The 21,171-nt window shown below is 45.1% G+C and overlaps 1 protein-coding gene across 1 annotated transcript in view; it reads left to right on the top strand.

The window, feature by feature from the left end:
- The window catches only part of LOC147200966 (metabotropic glutamate receptor 4-like), a 199,845-nt gene that overhangs the window by 162,313 nt on the left and 16,361 nt on the right, over positions 1-21,171 (top strand). The window contains exons 8-9 of the mRNA XM_086118830.1: positions 15,615-15,751; positions 17,344-18,279. Of these exons, the coding sequence (XP_085974956.1) occupies positions 15,615-15,751; positions 17,344-18,279 (1,073 nt within the window). The remainder of the gene's footprint in view (positions 1-15,614; positions 15,752-17,343; positions 18,280-21,171) is intronic.

Below are 21,171 nucleotides of genomic sequence, written 5' to 3'. Positions count from 1 at the left end.
GAAGTAAAATACGTGCATCCTTCCATCCATCCATTTTCTGATCTGCTTAGCCCAGGGGTCAGCAACCCAAAATGTTGAAAGAGCCATATTGCCAAAAAAACGAAAAACAAATGTGTCAAGCATGTTTTTGGAATGTGGGAGGAAAGCGGAGTACCCAGAGAAAACCCACGCAGGCACGGGGAGAACACGCAAACTCCACACAGGAAGGCTGAAGCCGGAATCGAACGCTGCACCTCTGCACTGTGAGGCCGACGTGCTAACCAGTCGACCACCGGGCCGTCATGAGTGGAATATAAGAAATCTTAAACATCAGACGGCTTGTGGCTCAGGAATTAGCACAAATCGCCCGCTGTTCGAATTCTGCTCTGTCCAGGTCATATGTCATTGTCACTACAAATGTTGTTTTCCCACACCAGAGTGTGAGTTCATGAATATCCATTGTGAGCGCTTTGAGTGTGTGACACAAAGTCTGATGCATCGGTAAATAGCAGAGATAATATCTAAACTGGAGTGTACTGTAAAAAATTAATAAATAAATAAAATACCATCATACAGTTATCCTATTGTCATATAAGATAAGATAAGATAAGATATCCTTTATTAGTCCCACACTGGGGAAATTTACAGCCTCCAGCAGCAAGAATGTAGGCAGAAAGAAGAAGAAAAAAACAAACAAACACCGTCCAATTAAGTGCAATATAAATACAAAATGGATAAATCGCAGTGCTATTTACAGTTGTTTTCCACATCATTTAATTATTAAATATTATTGTTGCTATTTTTTATTCAGCAGCCTGACAGCAGTTGGTAGGAACGAGCGTCTGTATCTCTCCTTGCAGCGCGGGTGTAACAGTCTCTGGCTGAAGGAGCTACCTAGTGCTGTCAGGGCGGGCTGGAGAGGGTGGGAGGGACTGTCCATCATAGCTTTTAGCTTAGTTAACATCCTTCTGTTGCCCACCTCCTCCAGAGTGTCAAGGGAGCAGCCCAGGACAGAACTGGCCTTCCTGACCAGTCGCTCCAGTCTCTTTCTGTCCCGGGCTGAGATGCTGCCTGACCAGCAGACAATGCCATAATGGATGGCCGAGGCCACCACCGAGTTATAGAAAGGCTTAAGGAGCGACCCCTGAACCCCAAAAGACCTCAGTTTCCTGAGTAGGAAGAGTCGGCTCTGTCCTTTCCTAATCAGGTTGTCCGTGTTTGTAGACCAGTCCAGTTTGTTGTTCAGAAGAACACCTAGGTACTTGTAGGAGGTCACCCTCTCTATGTCCATACCCTGGATGTTCATCGGTGCCGGTGAGGACTGTTTCCTGCAGAAATCCACAACCAACTCCTTAGTTTTCCTAGGGTTGATCTGGAGGAGATTCTGCTGGCACCAGTCCACAAAGTCCTTCGTCATTCCCCTGTACTCCCGATCGTCCCCCTCTGTAATGAGGCCAACAATCGCAGAGTCATCGGAGAACTTCTGAAGGTGGCAGTTTGGAGTGGCGTGTCTGAAGTCCGAGGTGTAGAGGATGAACAGGAATGGAGCCAGAACAGTCCGCTGCGGCGCTCCAGTGCTGCAGAGAAGCCTGTCCGACTCACAGCTCTGCAACCTCACGTACTGCGGCCGATTTGTGAGGTAGTCCGTGATCCATGCTGTGAGATGGTGGTCCACTCCGGCGTTCTGCAGTTTGCCTCCCAGCAAGTTGGGCTGGATGGTGTTGAAGGCACTGGAGAAATCAAAGAACATGATTCTCACAGTGCTCCCAGCCTTCTCCAAGTGTGACAGCACTGAGTGGAGGAGGTAGATAATGGCGTCTTCCACGCCGATGCCAGGCTGATAGGCAAACTGCAGCGGGTCCAGTGCCGGGCTCACCAGCGGTCGAAGGTGGGCGAGGACAAGTCTCTCCAGCGTCTTCATCAGGTGAGACGTCAGCGCCACCGGTCTGTAGCTGTTCGGCTCCTTAGGGTGGGGGGTCTTGGGCACTGGGACCAGGCACGAAGTTTTCCACAGCTGTGGAGTTCTGCCCAGCTTCAGGCTCAGGTTGAACATGTGCTGGACAATGTCACACAGCTGGTCAGAGCAGGTCCTGAGGAGCCGGGAACTGATCTTGTCTTATACTGTAATCCAAAATACAGTAGTGTACTCTTGAAGTTAACAATAAACGCGGTGTAAAATGATCATACCGCTCATTATTCTATACTTCATACTGTCATTTAAAATACAGTCATACCTCGGTTTTTGACCATAATCCGTTCCAGAAGGCTGTTCGAAATACGAAACTATTTTACCAGCCCATGATTAGGGGCTAATTACACTATGCGGAAATAACATAAAAACAGTCAGATTTGCGTAAATCACAAGAAACACGTCTGCTCACAATGAACGCGATACGAGGAAGCGTCACTTCCTCATGTAAGGAAGCTGAGAGGAGTCGAGTGACGTATTCGGGTTTGCTCAGTTTGGTCAAAAAACGGTGTTTGGTTGAAATCCGAGGTGTGAAAATCTCGAATTTTCTGGTTGAAAACCGATTTGGTCGATAACAGAGACGTTCAAAAACCGAAGTTTGACTGTACCGTACTATTCTGTTAATGTAAAATAAGAGTAAATGACTGGCGTCCTTGCTGCCAGTAATTTACTGTTATTTTGCAGAAAAAATGTTTGAGTATATTTAACCCTTTCAGGGTCTCAGCGGTTACTGCAGTGGACAGTTTATCATTTTGTCAGGTTACATGGTGCATGAAAGTTTTAAGGATTAGTATCAGTAGCGTTTGGGTTCGTGGGGCTGGAGCTGCGAGATGGTTAGGGGTATGATTAGTCATAGGTTAGTAGAAGTCATCCTTCTGTCGAACTGATTCACCTTTCTTATGATAATTCAATATTGGAACAGAGCCAGCAAGAATCTCGTGTACAACACTGGTCTGTTTGTCAGCAGTTTTGGTGGGTAGCCGCTAAAAATAATGATGACGGAAGAATGTAGGGACTTCTTGGGTTTCTCATGTACTGAGGATGAAAAGCTCCTTAAAAAGCGAGACGCTCGCAGTGTGTCACTGGCACTAAAACCCATTTATCTGCCATATCTCAGTTCACTGTCTGGAGGGTGCACGCTAAGCTAGCTGACGAGAGATAACCTTTTTGAAAAACTGGAACATAATCTCCAGATAGTTCTCATGATCTGCTAATATCTGTGTGATTCTTTTACACTCTCCGATCACATTTTCCACATTGACAAATCCAGAGTCAGAGCCCTTTTTCTTTATTGTGAATCAATTTCACAGCTCAGTTTCAGCCCATTCAGCAGCAGCAGCAGCAGCCGACAGAGCACGAATACTCAAACACATCCACTGTGACTGTCCTTCGACTTGTTCTCAGTCCAATTGGTCAAGAGCAGAGAATCAGCTTCTCATCAGTCTTTCCTTTCTCCTGAGATCTCGTCACAAGAGTATGTTTTCTTTGTTGTTGTTGTTGGGGGTTTTTTTTGTGCCTCCTCTTTTTTTATCCTCTAGCAGGCTTAAAACTCACAAATGTCTCACTTTTTCTCCAGACGTGAGCATAATGAAACGCAAAGTATATCTGCTGCTAAAAAATTGCCTTTTTTTCCCCCACAAGCAAAGGGCATTTTGGGTAATGGAAAAATTAACTTTTTAGAGCAATGTTGCCCCGCTCTTCAAACATAAACATACTCAGAGGATGATATCATATGAAAGGCAAAATGTGTTTGAGCTCACGCGATATTGAGAATCGGCAGATAAGGCATTTGTTGTTCTTTTTGCCACAGCTTTTTATCCCTCTGAGGTGGAGAAGTACATTTTTAGAAACATCCGTGCAAGTGCTGACCTGCTGATATCGTATTACTGCGGTATCATGTTTAAGATCCAAACCAGCTTGATCAAAATCTGCTCCTTGATGACTTTGCAAACAGAAACACGTATCCTGATTGAATATTTGCTTTGTTCTTCGCCGACCACAACTGTATCAACTTTTTGAAGCAAGCTATCTTTACTTGTTTTCTGAAACCTTTCCAAGTGACATTTTCCTGTGAAATTGACGGATACATTTGCATAAATTAAATAACATTTTTTTTTCTTGTTTTACAAAGCCCGTGTTTTCATTATAATTAACATTTGACGCTCTATAGAGCTTGTGATTGCAACAAAATCAGCTGCCGACAAAATCACCAAGTCATGATGGAGCCAGCAAGACACACTTGGAGAGCGACGTGTACTCGTGGCAAATTCTGCATGATGTGAAGGTCGTTAAGAGTTAATGACGATGTAGCGGGGAAACATGCCTCCATTTGCCAACGTGTCCCGCTTGTGCGTTGATGTGTGTGTGTGTGTGTGTGTGTGTGGGAGGGGGGGGGGGGGGTGCAAACAAAGAAACAAAAAAAAAACATGTTGGATTAATGCTCACTAATTCTTAAGTTGCGTACTGCTACCGTGATCATTAAATAGTGCATATGATTACAAGCAGTTAATTAACCCCAGCGGCCCGGAACAAGCAGGTGGCTGTCAGTTGGCATGCGTTTGCAACCTCGGGGCCCACGGTGTCACATTAGAGTGCAGCTCAATGTCGTGGTGGCAGAGGAGGAGGAGGAGGGGAGGAAAGGGGGGGGGGTTGATGGGGCTCTGTGGAGTTCATTATGCGAGGAGACTGTTTAGACAAGCAGTTTGTGCCACATGACAGGCCTCATTTCAATTTTGCAACTCCAACATTGGCCACGCTGGTCTAGAATCTCCACCCTAATGAAGAGGACTTACCACTGACTGACACGGGGAGAATGACAAAAACCACAGGTCACCCCCCCCCCCACCCCCCTCGGTCATTTCATCTCATTATCCAAGCACTTGAATTCCTGTTCTTTTTTTTGGGGGGGGGGGGTTTGCCTTTTTTTTCTTCTCCATTTTGTTCACCACTGGAGAGGTGGGATGTACTGTGCTGTGCCAGCACATGATGCCATCTCTATCACAGCATCTTTAAAGTATCATGCCTCCCCTCCCCCACCCACCACCCTCCAAAAAAGGAAAAAAATACTTGGGTTATTTGGTGTCATCATCACTACACAGGTTTACCAACTACTCCTCAGAGTCTGGCAAGTGGGCCCCTGCCGACCAAACGGGGAGGCAGTGTGACAGTGTGCCCTCACTCCATTTGTGATTATCATACATTGTACAGTTTTGGTTTGTTTTGTTTTTAACTGAGTTCCAATCAAAGGGTCCTACTCTTCAGGGTACTACTCTTCATACTTCTGTCAAAAATGCTATTAAATGTGAGACGATGATGATATCGTGGTCTGTTTAATTGATATCGAAGGACCTGTTTTGAAATCCATTTTGAGGGTGCTACACCTCAATTCTGTGGGAAAATGGTGTCAGAAGTGGCATGGTAAGATGCGAAGGAAAAGGTAGAAGAATTTGAATCAATTAGTCGACTAGTCGACTTGACTACTCTGCATCGATATTACAAGTTTACAGTCCGCTAATCCCCACTCACGTGTTTTTGACACCTTCTCTTCCAATTGGTCAATTGACAGGGGACTTTTGACTCTTCTGCCTGCTGCTGTTGCCCACCTATAACACTCTGTGGGGGAGCGACATGTCCAGCTAACAAGGCGATATTCTGCACCACATATGTCTGTACGGGTCCCAGAGTATGAAAATAATAATGGTTGTGGATGAGCTTTGATGCTAGCCTAGAATGTTTATGACTATTCCGATCGCATCGTCTTAAAATATTCATATCACCGGGATCATAAGACTGGCTGCCAAGAACAAAAGCAGCGGGGTGAAGTGAAAATGTTATGTCCAAAACGCAGGAAGAACAACTGTATGCGAAATCAGTCAATGATAGAAAATTGTTGGTTAATGTAACCTCTTCAGAAACAAAAATATAAAATATGTAAATGTTTATACAGTCTTGTTTAACTTAGATTTCGTTCCAAAAGACAGGCTTTGGTGTCAGAAATCACCCCTCCTTCTCCCGAGTCCTCACAAATAAAATATGAAATGTCGGGTTTGCTTCGGGCTCCGGCCTGCAAATCAAGCTAAGTGATCAGGCTCGGGCCGGGTCGGGCTTAAATACCCTCGGGCCGGTTCGGGTCGGGCTCGATTTTTTAGGACCGATCTTGGCTCTACTGCAATTCCCATGAGCGAGGAGTTAGTGTGACTGAGCAGGGAGTCATGGTCAGTCCACATTTTTAAGACACCAAAGTCACTGTTCAAATTCAGTTTGAGGGCACTGCTGTATTCATTTCTATTTTTACTTGCTTCAGAAGTTATCCCACTATTGAAGGAGAAGGGAGGGTGACTGTGTGTAGTGTCATAATCAGTGTATTTTTATTTTATTTTTTTAACACAGTATATGTGTGCTCAAATGAGTTTTGCTGGTGCTAGTCAGTTTAGTGGGGAAAAAAAAAGATGAAGTTGGTACTTGCTTTTGCGGTCATTGCCGAGGTTTGTCACCCCATTATACTGGAATCTGATGTGACTACTGACGTGTGACTAACACGTATCCATTTGGAATCCTGCAAAACACTGGCTCTAGTGGTGAATGTCAGCGGTGCATAAGCGTGTTTTGTTATGAGTCCCATTGTTCCCGTCAGCATTGCTGATGCGCGAGCGTCCCGCCGCTAGAGCCGAAATTGCTCCTTGGTGAGTCTCTGCGGGTGTCCACATAAATCTGAATTGACAAATGCATGTTTGTGCTTGATTGTGAAGTAGTCATTGAGTGGCGAGTCAAAGGGATGCCAGGATACTGTTAGCAGACACAAATCATGGAGTCAAATTTCAGCATAAGCGGCAAGAGCATATAATAATAATAATAATAATACATTTAATTTTGAAAGCGCTTTTCATCGTACTCAAAGACACTTTACAAGAGTTTAAAACACGAGATAAAATGTACACAAGCATACATGATTTAAAACAAACACATTTAGGAGAAGAAAAACAACGCCAAAAAGGGTAAAACAGATTAAAAGGTGTTTTGCGGAACAGGTGAGTTTTAAGAAATGATTTGAAAGATTGGAGGTCAGTACAGTTGCGAATGTGTTGTGGTAGAAAGTTCCAGAGTTTGGGGGCGGCGACAGCGAAGGCTCGGTCCCCCCAGGTTCTGAGCCTGGTCATGGGAATGGCAAAGAGGTTTGTCTTTGAGGAGCGGAGGTTGCGGGAAGGAGTGTATGGGTGAAGAAAGTCGGAGAGGTAGGAGGGGCCCTTATATGTGTTTCAAATTTGTTGCAGTGTTTTTTCACGTTTATTTAGCTTATTTGATTGAAAAATACATAGACACTCATTTGACAACTACAGTTAAATTTCTCAATGTTTTTGAGGTTCACTACTTCAAAGTTCATGAAATTCCAAATTTTTTCCAGCCTGCTGTACGGCATGGAAGGTACTGCGGATTTTGGAAAATGTACTGCCTTCCAAGGTACTAACAGAGGCAGAGGGCAAAAAGTGTGATAGGGGAGTATCCAGTTTAATGCCTGAGACTCACTGCCCATGCCCCTTTGCATTGAAACAACTGACGATGTCATGCTGATATTACCTCAATGCCCCAAGCCATATCGGTTGTGTCAACATGAACGTCAATGCACACTACCTCCCCACCTCCCCCCTAAAAACTCACCAAATAGCTCCAGAGTTGTTTAAATTAGCCCAGACAGCACTTTCATCAATAAACAATTCAGTGTGCTCGAGGTCATCCAGTTTGAGTTGAAGCAGTCATTTTGGGCCAGCTCCAGGGCTCGTACTTTCACCTTGTCCTTTTAAGAACTGTAGTATCCAAATGACTCCCAATCCGAAGCAGATATCCTAATCAGAAGTCTGATGAAAAATTGGAGAGCATTTCTGCAATCATCAAATGTGGGCACAACATGACAGTCTATCATTCATAAACGCCACCTGGAAAGAAAAAAAAAAAGCCCTCGACACCAGTTTCGCTGATCAATACATAATGGGCTGGGCATTTCTATCTGAACAGAACACATGAAAAAGTCTCAAGGACACATGCCTGAAGTTGAACAGGAAGTCATGCAGTTTGCGTTGAACAGCCATTCTGTAACAATTCAAGAGCTCCTACTTTCCAATGAATCCTCCTCGTTAATTTACCAAAATAAAACCCAATCGAAACCAGTTATATCAGATGCATGTCCTGAAAATGTGTAGTGTGTTTCTGCCAATGCCGTCTAAATTTGCCACAACGTGGCATCCCACTTTGCTGATCATTTCATTAGTGGGTTCGTAGTGAAAAAAGGAAGCGCATTGGTCTCTTCTGACAGCTTCAATTTCTATTGTTTCTTATGGGAAAATTGTCTCACAATCCGACAATCTTCAATGTTGAGTCAGTGCCACCCTTACAAAAGGCTTGAAAATTGAAAAAAAATGTATATATTGGCCGTCAATGTTTTTAATGCACGTTGTAATTCCCCACCCTTTTGGGGACACAAAGTCAGTGTAATCCTCCCATGACGGCTGCTTTGTGGTGTGGGCGTCATTGTCACCAAAGCAGGCCACACTGAAGCTCTAATCCACATCTGGATGAGTCAGCCCAGCTGTGGATGAGAGCGCCGCATCCTCGCCGATGAAATAAAGAAAAACGACTCAGCAGAATTACCACACGCACCCTTTTCATTACGGATGTGTGAGAGGCTTTCAAATAAATAGATCTTCTTTGGGAGGGGGTGAAGAACAAAACCAAAACTCCAAAATAATGCACAGGTTATTTTCATCACGTTTGTGAATCTTGACAGCAGAAGCAACTGAACACAGAGTCCCTCCGCTGTGCCTCTCAGGACGGCTCTCCCATGTTCTACCTTGATTAAACGCTTCACCGGGCTGGCAGTGAGGCTCGTCAAAATGCTGTATGGTAAAGACGAGGCCTGTCTTTTTAGTGACACGTCATTACTGCGTGTCTTCAAACAACACACAGTTATCACGGTGATGAAGCGGAAGACGGAAAGTCAAAGCTTATCGTTGTTAGCGCTCCGACTGTAGCTCGGGGTCGTTATTGCACAACTCAGGTCCAGTAGGTATTGATCATCAGAAGGGCACTTTCCATTCGGTTAACACAGCAGTTGCCTGGGGCCCTGTTTTCTTCTGTTTAAATCAATTCTCATCAGTTTAATCTTAAATCTCAAAGCATACTCAGATTCTGAAAACACAATCAAAGTTTTCCTCTGTTCTGATTGTTGCATCAACCCCCCCCCCCCCTTCCTTATTCACGCAATGGGCTACTCCATCTCTGCACTGTGCATGTGCAGACTTGACTCAGGGCGATGGCTGCAAAACAAATTTGTTGGCGGGGTTGTGAGTAAGAGGACTCATTACCCCAATGGAGCAGAAAAAAGCAGAAAGTGAGGAGAAAAGAAATACATTTGATCAAAGCTACACAAGGTTTCAACATTTTTGACAGTAACAAATGTGCGTTACTGACATCAGCAAGAACCAGATGCTATAGTAGCACTGTGGTCATGTTGGAATAATAGAAGTGATGCTTTTCATCTCCAAGGTGGGAAAGTAATAGTATTAAGACTTGGAATGGTAAACTTTTTGTAATGTTGATAGTGGTTCAATTCTAGTACCTGACCTGAGATGATTCAGTTATTAATTGATAATCTCTAACCCAAACCAAGAATTTGAGGAATTTCAGGATTTTCTTCATCTAAGGAAATCAAATAATTTTCTAAAATTCACAAGGTTTAGTTGATAATGTTCAAAATCTTTTGTGATAAATGTTATTCCACGACAGCAGGAACACATAAAAATGGTTCTGTAACTATTAACTTAAGATGTGAGATAGTTGTAACAGATTTTGAAAGAAAGACAGCATGACTTAAATGAACTCTTTTATTCCCCATGACGTATAAATGCATCTTGAAAATTCACTATGGTCACCTACCCATGACGGATTTTTACGTCGTTTGCATTTTTTTTTCTTTTTTTTGGTGTGTGTCATAGTGTGCAGAACGGTCCGACGCAGCCTCTGACTCAGGATCAGGCTTGTCTGCATTATAAATCATTTACTATTTGTCCAGCAGGTGGCAGCGGGTGTAAGGAATCAGCCAGAATCATGCTGCCGAACAAGTAGAAGTAGAGTTAGAGTGGGAGAGGTGTATAGGGAGAGTTGTGGAGAAGCGTGGAGTCATGTGGAGTCGCGTGGAGTTAGTAAACAGTGCATTCAAACCAGTCGTGATGGAGAAATCAAAATAATCAACCCTTGAAGATTTCTGTTGGGGAAGAAAATCTTCCACCAAGCATGACGATGGAGTTACTGAAAGCAGGATGCTTCATCTGCGCAAATAGCGAGCAGCAGCCATCAAAAGAGGCTCCGGGTGCACGAACATTGTGTGGATCATGGGGCCCGCGTGGCGCACGGATAGTGCATCGAAGGTGCCGCGTCTGTCTTGGCAAAGGCAAGCGGAGTGAAAACAGAATGTGGTCTAAGACTTATTGTGTGCCCTTGCGTCAGGACAATTGCTGTCTTTTGTATCCCACCCCGAAAAATGTTTGCAAAAATTGCAGGGTGGCGAGGGAAACACATGCACACGCATGAATGTGTATGTACAGTACACTTACACAGTCGTGGGTCAGCAGAAAGAAGAGGAGGGGCCTCAGCACACATCCTTGGGGGGCCCCCGTGTTCATCATGATGTTGCTGGAGGTGTGGGTTGTTCTGCCTCTACATCGCCGCGCTCATCCACCACGTCACCCCTGTCCAGGAGCACGGAATCACTCTACGCTACCAAACTGAAGGGTCGCTCTTCAACCTCAGCCGTTTGAGGAGCAGGCGGGGGACCATGGTCACGACCGTCAGCGAACTCCAGTACGCTGATGACAATGCTGCGGTCTCCAACTCCTCCGGGGGCCTCCAGCTCATCGCGGACGGCTTCGCCGCGGCGTACAGGACCTTTGGCCTCTCCGTCAACACCAAAAAGACAAAGACCCTCCACCTGAACCATCGTCCACCCCAAATCTCCATAGACGACAAACCCATCGAGCAGGTCTCGGCGTTCCCTTACCTGGGCAGCATTATCCAGGAGGACGCCGGCCTCACGGAGGACCTCACTTACCGTATCCAGGGAGCCCACACAGCATTTTGGACGCCTCGGTCGTCGGGTCTTCAGGAATCACGCCATTTCCACCAACATGAAGATCATGGTGTTTAAGTCTGTCGTCCTCCCGACCCTTCTCTATGGCGCCGAATGTTGGACCCTCTATCGGAGCAGCATCAAGAGGCTCGAGAGGTTCCACCAAGGACGACTCCGATCTCTCCTCAACGTTTCCTGGGAGGAGAGAGTGACTAATAATGAGATCCTCACCCGGGCTGGCCTCACGAGTATCGAGGCCATGATCACCCTGGCCCAACTGCGGTGGGCCGGCCACGTGCAGCGGATGAGCGACGACCGTCTCCCGAAGCAGCTCCTCTACGCGGAGTTGCTGGAGGGCACCCGTCCCCGCGGTGGCCCGAAAAGACGATTCAAAGACCAGCTAAAGGGTCATCTTCAGCGGTGCCGGATTCCCCCGGCACAGTGGGCTGACCTGGCCGCGGATCGGGCGGCCTGGCGTGGGGCTGTGCGGGGCGGGGTCCAGGTCCTCGAGACTCGACGCGTCGCTGCGGAGGAGGACCGGCGAGCGCGGAGGAAGGAGAGGGCCCGGCAACCGCCCGGCCCCCCAACCCACTTCTGTCAATCCTGCGGGCGGGGCTTTCGGGGAAGACTGGGCCTCCACAGTCATCGGAGACGCAAGCACCAGGAGCCGTCGCCTTGTCCTGGGGGCCGCATTCCTCGATAACGAGGGCCTTCACCGACCGACCGAGGTGTGGCTGCCTACCCGAACTGCCTGGGGTCTCCCCCGTCAGGAAGTCCAGCAGCTAGTCACACATGGAGGTGCTGAGCCCCAGTTGTTCCAGTTTGTGGATGAGCTGCTGGGGGATGATGGCGTTGAATGCTGATCTGAAGTCGATGAACAACATTCTGATGTGTGAGTCCTCGGTCTCCAGGTGGGTGAGGGCTGAGTGGAGGGCAATGGAGATGGCATCTGCAGTCAATCGATTAGGCCGATATGCGAACTGGTAAGGGTCCAGGGTGAGGGGGGTGGGGGGCAGACTTAATGTGCTGCATTACTAACCGCTCGAAGCACTTCATAAGGATGGGGGTGAGTGCGACCGGGCGGTAATCACTGTAGCTGGAGGGAGACGACTCCTTCGGGGCTGGGATGATGGTGGTGGCTTTGAAGCATGTTGGGACAACAGCCTGGCTCAGTGAGGTGTTGAGGATGTCGGTGAAGACATCTGTGAGCTCCTTAGCACAGTCTCTCAGGACACGACCAGGGATCACCTCACGCTATCCCGGGAAAGCGTCAGCACCTGGTCGCCACAAAGAGGTGGGGTCTTCTGGGCTGGGGTGTTGTTGTCTACCTGAGAGCATTGTGAAGAAGTCATTAAGGTTGTTCAGCAGAGAGATGGAGCTGTCACAGATCTGCGAAGAGGATTTGTAGTCTGTGATGGTCTCGACCCCCCGCCACAGGTTCCTGGTGTCTCTGATTCCATTGAAATGGTCTTCAATCCTCTTGGAGTATTGTCTCTTGGCCAATCTAATGCCTTGTGACAGATTGGCCCTGGCAGTCTTTCGACCCACCACGTCCCCAGCTCTGAAGGCAGTGTTCCTGGCCCTCAGGAGCCTGCGGACCTCACCTGTCACCCATGGCTTCTGATTGGCCCGCATGGTGATGTTTCTGGTGACCGTGACATCGCCCATGCACTTCCTCACGTAGGATGTCACAGTCTCTGTATACTCGTGGAGGTCAGTGATGCTGCTGTTGGTGGTAGCTGCCTGTTTGAACATACTCCAGTCCGTGGTGGAGAAGAAGTCTTGGAGTGCCTCTGTGGACCCCTCAGGCCACACCGGTACCTGCTTTCTAGCTGGTTTGATGACTTTAACCAGCGGCCTGTATGCCGACATTAGCATAACGGTGGTGTGGTCTGAAGCACCAAGGTAGGGGAGGGCTTTGTTTGACTCTGTGTATGATACTTACAGTATTTAGTGCACTGGAGCATCTCTTAAAATGAAACAGAAAAAAAAGACATAAAAATCTTCATAAAATTATACATGGCAGCAAGTTCTTGTGTGTGCAACCTGAATTTCTGCCAACACACAAGCTTCTTCCAATTCTAATAGTGGCTGCCTTACTATCATTATCGTGGCAAAAAAGACAAGTTTCCCTGAATCGTTCTTTTTATTTTAAAAAAATATATCTGAAGATTGTTATGCTATTTTGGAAGAAGACAATTTTTCACCGGAGGAGCTGTCGTCCTTTCCCCTTCTCACTTCAAGTCAAAGCACAATAAGCGTCTGTGCGTGTGTGTGCGTGAGTGTGTGCGTGTGTGTGTGTGTGTGTGTGTGTGTGTGTGTGTGTGTGTGTGTGTGTGTGTGTGTGTGTGTGTGTGTGTGTGTGTGTGCGCGCTAGAAATGATCGAATTGATTAAGAAACGATGCAGGCATCATCATTTTTGTATGTAGGCGAACTTCCTTTCGCTAGTCTAACGCATAGCGATTGCCTCAAACTTTAAAATATACTCGCACGCTGCTGAAATGATGTCGGCATCATATCCTCCTGACTACCAGTAGTTCAAATTTGTCCTCTGTAGAGGACATTTGTGAACCTAAATATCTCCCACCCAGTGCCTCCAATCGCATTAACTCCTTTTGTTACTCTAAAGTGGACATTCAGTGCTTTCCAATGATACCAAATTTGTCGGGGTTAGAAAAAGTAAGAAAATGGCTTCCCTCAGTGCAAGGATTTTTTATGGGAAGAGGAAAAGTAATACTTTTTATCAAATACATTTTGTTTTGAAATGCTGTTGGAATTTTAATTATAAGACTCTTATTAACACGTTAATGTGTTGTTTGAGTTGTTTTAAGTGTATTTGAGCCTGTTTAAAAAATGTAGTGGGATTTCAAAAAAATCTTTTGGAGTAGTCCAATTACTTCACATAGATTGGGGAATTTCAAAATAAATGTGATTGGACAACATTTTTTTTCCTGGTAGTCAGGAGGATATCTAAATTAAAGTGAAATTAGACGACAGTCGTTGGGAAGCACTTACAACGTGGGTGAGTTTTAGTACAAAACTTAAGGAGGAATGCTCGTTTCAAAAATATTTTCGTTCGTGATGAATGAATATTTTAAAATATGCGAGCTTCTCTTTTTGAGACAGGCAATTCAACGGTACTGTCATTCATTGAGATGAAACATGTATCTCAATAGTGTCAAAAATCTATTTGGAATTCTAAAATGATTATTGTTTAAGTGGTCGGGTGTTGCCAGTTGCTCCTCAGAGTCTTTGGATCTCAAAACTCTTCACCACCTCCAGTTTCGATGACATGCTGTTTTATATGTAAGTTGTTGCCATATCAGCTCAGTGATGACTGTCAGCCTTTCTAAGTCATTTCTAAGGGGTCTGCAATCTCCGAAGGAGACTGCAAAATCCTATAAAACTCATCTGTACAGCTGCCTCAGCCTCGTCATCGCCCGTCGGTATTAACTGTCACTCCCTTTCACGGCGGTACGAGTCGTGCAGCGAGATAACATCCATTCCTGCGTTTAATCCCCCTGTGAGCCTGTGATGAGTGCGGCCAATCGCTTCTCTAATCAGTATAAACAGATGTGGATGAGGACCAAATTCACCCTGAGCGAATGCCAGAAATTTGTGGAGTTATTTGGACATGACACCGACTCCAAATGTGACGTAGAATTTAGGGCTTTATACTTGTGCGTTTAACAATTTGTAATCCGATACTTTAGCAGAAAAGTGAAATTGCTTCTAATCTGCAGTGTGGATCCAATTAACAAACGGTTAAACGGTTAAACGAGGCAGCTATCAAATACAAAGTCCTGTGTTGAAGTCTAACTTTACCTGATGAGATGCTTTTGATCAAAATCGCTTTGATTTCAGCGAAAAACAGAGGTTTCCGGAGCCTATCCCAGCTGTCTTCGAGCAGTAGACGGAGTACCCCTTGAACCGGTTGCCAGCCAATCGCAGGGCACACAGAGATGAACAACCATCCGCTCTCACATTCTCATCTAGGGACAATTTAGAGTGTTCAATCAGCCTGCCATGCATGTTTTTGGAATGTGGGAGGAAACCAGAGTACCCGGAGAAAACCCACGCAGGCCCAGGGAGAACATGCAAACTTCACACAGGAAGGCCAGAGCTGGCATAGAACCCACAACCTCTGCACTGTGAGGTCGACGCGCTAACCACTGGACTACCGTGCCGTGAGAAAAACATCCTTTGCATAATCATTTGGAGCGTAATGTATTTGTATGAATAATAATTCAAGGCCACAAAACTCTCAAATGAAATAAAGTGAGCAAGATGATAACTGAGCAACTGAGCATGTACTCTTAAGCCGCTGCACAAACTAGTTAATCACATGCTTTTTGTTGCCTCATATTTCAGGACCGTCATACCCTGAGAAACGTTGTCATCAAAGTTTTTGTGTTGATCGGATATAGTTTGGGAAAGCCTGAAATAGACAAATAATGGCAACACACAACACACAACACAAATGTGAATTTGACAGAAAAGATTCTAATACATGACAATGAAATGAGGCACCATGATTTTCCCATTTCCAGGTATCGCAGGAAACCCGGTGCTCTTCAACGAAAATGGAGATGCACCCGGACGCTACGAGATCTATCAGTACCAGATACGAAACCTCACGGCAGAGTACAAGATCATCGGCCACTGGACAGATCAACTTCATCTCAATGTGAGTGACATAAGATGGACTCAGTTTGTGTCTTTGCTTGTTCGCTAACTCCTTCGCAAATCGTATGATGGGTGCCATCTTCTGTGAGTAAATATCCTGAGGGCCTCCTTGAATGAGCGCATGATGAAAAGAAAGCCATGACCGACACATTTAATAGCATTTGTGCCCCACGGCGTCATTAACTGCTAAAACATAACACTGCGGGCTCAGCAGGCTGTGATGAAGTGACGGTCTTGTACCAGTCAACGGCATAAAAGGGAACAAAACAAATTGTGTTTTGACAATGTGAAGAAGAAGGCCTTGGGCAGCCGAAAAGAGATTAAAGTTGAAACACATGAAGCAGCTTGAGAGAGAGAAGCTTTTGTCTTCTGTATTTCTTTCAACAACCTGCTGCTGACTTCAGTTGAGTCGAGCGCACCAAGTGAGCTGGCTTTCTTTAATTAGTTTGCTTTGTTTTTTCTTTGCTTTTTTTTTTTTAATTAAATGTGCCTTTACACGCCACTGCCAGCTTTTGAAAGTGTGGCAACAAGTGGATTAAAGTCATTTAAAAAAAAAGCCAACTTTTTGGGAATGTCAAATTGAGATTTTCTTTCTTTCTCAGGGTTGATAAAAGACACATTCACAAGAAGAAACTCTAGGGGTGTTTTTCAATATGATAGGGTTAGGTAAAACACGTAAAGTAAAACAGCCTTGTGCTTCAGTAATGCATTTCAAGCATAATTTCAAGAATGGCACCATTATTTTTTGCTTTTGTTACATCTCAAACATCTAAACCAGTGGTTCATAACCTTGTAAGAGGTACCGAACCCAACCAGTTCAGATACACATTCACCGAATCCTTCATTTGTGAAAAATAAAAAAAATACAGTATATATTTTTTTTATGAATTCAAGAAATAAAAAAAACACATTTATTAAAAACAGAAAAAGACTTAGATAAAATATGAAGACATATGTAAGTTTTTTTTTAATTGTGCACAAAATGTACCAGCCACTGATGGCCAAGCGGGCGCGTCATAACTAATTTGCATGTTGAGTCGGGTGTGTCTTAACCTCCATGGCTGAGACCAATTCACCAAACCCCTCAGGTTCGATCGAACCCAGGTTAAGAACCACTTCTACAAAACATAAACAGCATAACAGAACCCAATGATGTGTGATGTAGTGTCTGGTATGACGTATGCAACACTGGTCAGACTGTTAGAATTGCTTTCTATCAGGGTCGAAGAAGTGAGTCTCGGGTTTTGAATTTCACATCCCCATCAGGTTTAGAATTCGTATCGAAGAGCTCAAAACCAGGATGGGATGGGAAGATGAAGTTGAGCCACCAATTTGCTGGATTTGGAGGTAGCTGCAGATATGGGACAGTGACTAGATGAAAAAGAATGGTGACGGGGATTTGAAGTTCAAAGACTCACTTCTTCCGCCCTGATGTATAGAAAGCAATTCTAACAGTCTGACCAGTGTTGCATACATCATTCCATACAATACGTCCTGCATCTTTGGGTTCTGTGTAAAACGCGCGAAAGGTGAATCAATTCTCTAATTTTATGTGAAAGATGCTGAAGTCTGTTTCCTGTGCCTTCCTCCTAGGTTCGTTCGATGCAGTGGCCCGGCGCTGTCCGTCAGATTCCGTCGTCAATCTGCAGCCAGGCATGTCGGGCCGGCGAACGTAAGAAGATCGTGAAAGGCATCCAGTGTTGCTGGCACTGTGAGCGGTGCGATGGCTACCAGTACCAGGCTGACACGTTCACCTGCAAGATGTGCCGATTCGACTTGCGGCCCAATGAGAACCACACGGGCTGCGTCCCCATCCCCATCGTCAAGCTGGAGTGGAGCTCTCCGTGGGCAGTGATCCCGGTGCTCATCGCAGTGGCGGGTATCATGGCCACCCTCTTTGTCGTGGTCACCTTTGTGCGGTACAATGACACGCCCATCGTGAAGGCATCGGGGCGAGAGCTCAGCTATGTGCTGCTTACCGGCATCTTCCTGTGTTACGCCACCACCTTCCTGATGATTTCCACCCCGGACGTGGGAATCTGCTCCCTACGGAGGATCTTTTTGGGCCTGGGCATGAGCATCAGCTACGCCGCCCTGCTCACGAAAACCAACCGCATCTACCGCATCTTTGATCAAGGCACCATGTCCTTGAGTGCGCCCCGGTTCATCTCCCCAGCCTCACAGCTCATCATCACTTTCACCCTGGCATCAGTGCAGCTGCTCGGCGTGTGTATCTGGTTTGGCGTGGATCCCTCCAAGGCCATCATCGATTATGAGGATCAGAGGACGTCTAATCCAGCGATGGCCCGCGGCGTGCTCAAGTGCGATATCTCTGACCTGTCCCTCATCTGTCTGCTGGGTTACAGCATGCTGCTCATGGTCACCTGTACCGTGTACGCCATTAAGACTAGAGGGGTGCCGGAGACCTTCAACGAGGCCAAGCCCATTGGTTTTACCATGTACACCACATGCATAATCTGGCTGGCATTCATTCCCATCTTCTTTGGCACTTCGCAGTCCACAGAAAAGGTAGGAATACAGTTCTTTCAATTAATAATTAATTTCAATGAAAATCCTTTTGCTCCGTTAACATTGAGGTGCTCGGTGGTGTATGACATCGTCCCATTCCTACAGTAGCAACCCAACCCAAATTTGCACAGAATTTGTGAAATTGCTTTCAGTCCAGGCTTATAAATATAATTTTAAAACATAAATACTTGACACAGTATGCTCTGTTCAGGATAGAGCTCCCTTCCTACAGTTGCAACATGAACAAAAATGTATCTAATGTGAAATGACTGTAATTGCATCCATTCTGATGCATGGACCTAAACTGGGCAAGACATTTGACATTACAGCTTCTTCAATTGCAGCTTCCACAATTTTAACCAAACTCGATTTTGTCTTAGTTTTGTCACTTGCATAATTTTTTCTTTATTGATGGTATCATGAGGCTGTTGTGTTGTCAACACCGGCATCACAGATTTCACTACTTGGCAGCAGTTTGCAGCCTAAACTGGTTGCTGAAGCTATCAAAAGTCAACAGAAAGACAGAACATTTGATGGAAATGAAATATTTTCTACTTGGAAATAAGATTTGTTGTGAAACAATTTTCCTTGGGTGTCTTGGAAGCATGCTAATGATTGTTCTTAGGAATGTCAAGAGACTTAGCTCTGAGCCCCGGGCTGTGTTGCTTTTCTGTTCCGCATTTTCATTCCGCTGTTCCACTTTTCCTCTACTCTTTGGTTTAAATAAGGCACTTCATGTTTAATTAGAAAAACTGTTGGGATACAATGGATTCTTGGGCTCCATCTCCAGTTCTACCTGCTACAGTCATGAGCAGGGATTTACACTGTACAGTTCAAGTGACGCAATTCAGATTTTTTTCTGTCCCCAATTTGGATTTTGCCCACAACTGGTAAATACAACATGGCAACATAAGTAAAAAAAACAATGGCATCAGATGACAGATGACAATTAGGCGTCTTCCATTCATCCATCCATCCATCCGTCCATTATCCAAGCCGCTAATCCTCGCGAGGGTCATGGGCGTGTTTGACCTTATCCCAGCTCTCTTCAGGCAGTCGGCAGGGTACACCCTGAACTGTTTACCAGCCATTCATACTCACAATCACACCTAAGGACAATTTAGAGTGTTCCATTAACCGAGCGTGCATGTTTTTGGAATGTGGGAGGAAACCATAGTACTCAGAGAAAACCCACACTAGCACAGAGAGAACATGCAAATGCTCGCAGAAAGGCCAGAGCCTGGAATCGAACCCAAGACCTCTGCATTGTGTGGCAGACGTGTTCACCAGTCGACACCGTGCCACCAAGTCGGCCTCTTCCAGATATGTATTAGATAACTGCCAGTGTGAGTGCAGTGTAAACGCACAGATCAGATAAACGTCATCAATCTAAGTTTGATGTTATTGAAGTACACGTTAAAAACACTTGTGATAACAAAGACAATGGAATGTGGTGTAAATATGAATATTAGATGTGTGTCCATTGCATAAGCTCAATTATTGCAGAAGGTGGAAAGTGAAGTAATGGGGAGGTTGCATTCGGAGAAGAGTCAGCCTCGGCTAAGTAAATGGTATGGAACCTTTAATATCTGCATTATTTAAGTTGTAATGTTTACCTCCATGGTCACTGTCCTATGTTGACACTTGCGTTGAGTTATGTCCTATTCGAGCATTTTCCCATGTGGGTGGTGTCATGTATTCCATCACTGTAAACACAGCCAGCCATATGGGCAATGTGTCACTTGAAATGTACAAAGAGACAGGTTTAGGTCTTACATCGGAAGTGGGTACCTGGACCTACAGTGTACATCCAGATAAGCATACAGAACAAATCTAAGCTAAAATATTGAAATATGAGCAGACTAACAATTTTCCAAGTCATAGTATTCCATGCTCATGTGGCCTCACACACTCACACTCTCACGCACATACTGTTTGTGACCTCTGTACCATTAACACGGATCACATTCAGTGAGGGCTCCGAATGAGCTGCAGGTCAAGAGGAATGCAACAGCAAGAGCGACAGTGGCAGGGGAGACGATCTGGGAATGAAGCCAAAGGGGGTATAACAATAGGATTGTGTCCAATTGAAAGGGGTCTTCTTTTTTTTTTTTTTTTTGGGCCGGGCTACACGAGGGGACTTTGTGCGCTAACACCAGCGGAGAGCCAGGGACGGAAAAGCCTCACACTGGCACGGACGCTATCAGGAGAACCAGCATGGCGTCAGACAGATGCAATAAAATGAATCCTCACCTCCTCCTCTTGGAGATTAAACAAACCAATACATCATAAAACCCAAAAAAAAAAAAAGACCCGCTCTGTGTGGCGGGTATGTCTTTTTGCTTGCCAGTTTCAGTCTTCCAAAATAATTTCAATTGTGTACAGCAGTGCAAAAAATCTGCATATGCCTGCAGTCAAACTAAATGCCATTAATAATGCAGTGTGTGACCCACAGCACAATGTCTTGTTTTTATACGCTAGCTGTGAATCTGCATAACATCTTGTTCGCACACCCACCTGCAGTTAATGCGCTAAAAGTAACATCGCGTACCCTATCTGGCTGGTTTTATGTTAGTGCTCATTGGTGTCTAAAAGCAAAAGAGAAACAAAAAAAAAAAGCTGTGTTTCTGAAGATTTATTGCAGGCAGATTAAATATCCGTTTGCTATAGTTTATGTGTATGTAAAATAGAAAATATTTCATTGTTTCAAAGTAATTAAATGTTTTGGGTTGTCTGCAGATGCTTAAAAAATATGAAGGTCTAAAAAAAAATAAACAAGACAATCAATCCTTCGATGCACTTCTCAAAACTCTTACAACTCCCACACGCAGTAAACAGGACTTATTTTCCTTGGAGAACTTTTAGAAAAGGGTGGCTAATATATAATTTATC

The sequence above is a fragment of the Hippocampus guttulatus genome, chromosome 8 (assembly GCF_054856545.1).
Source record: "Hippocampus guttulatus isolate MCC_2025c chromosome 8, RoL_Hgut_1.0, whole genome shotgun sequence".
NCBI lineage: Eukaryota > Metazoa > Chordata > Actinopteri > Syngnathiformes > Syngnathidae > Hippocampus > Hippocampus guttulatus.
This window is presented reverse-complemented; position numbering and strand designations above follow the sequence as displayed.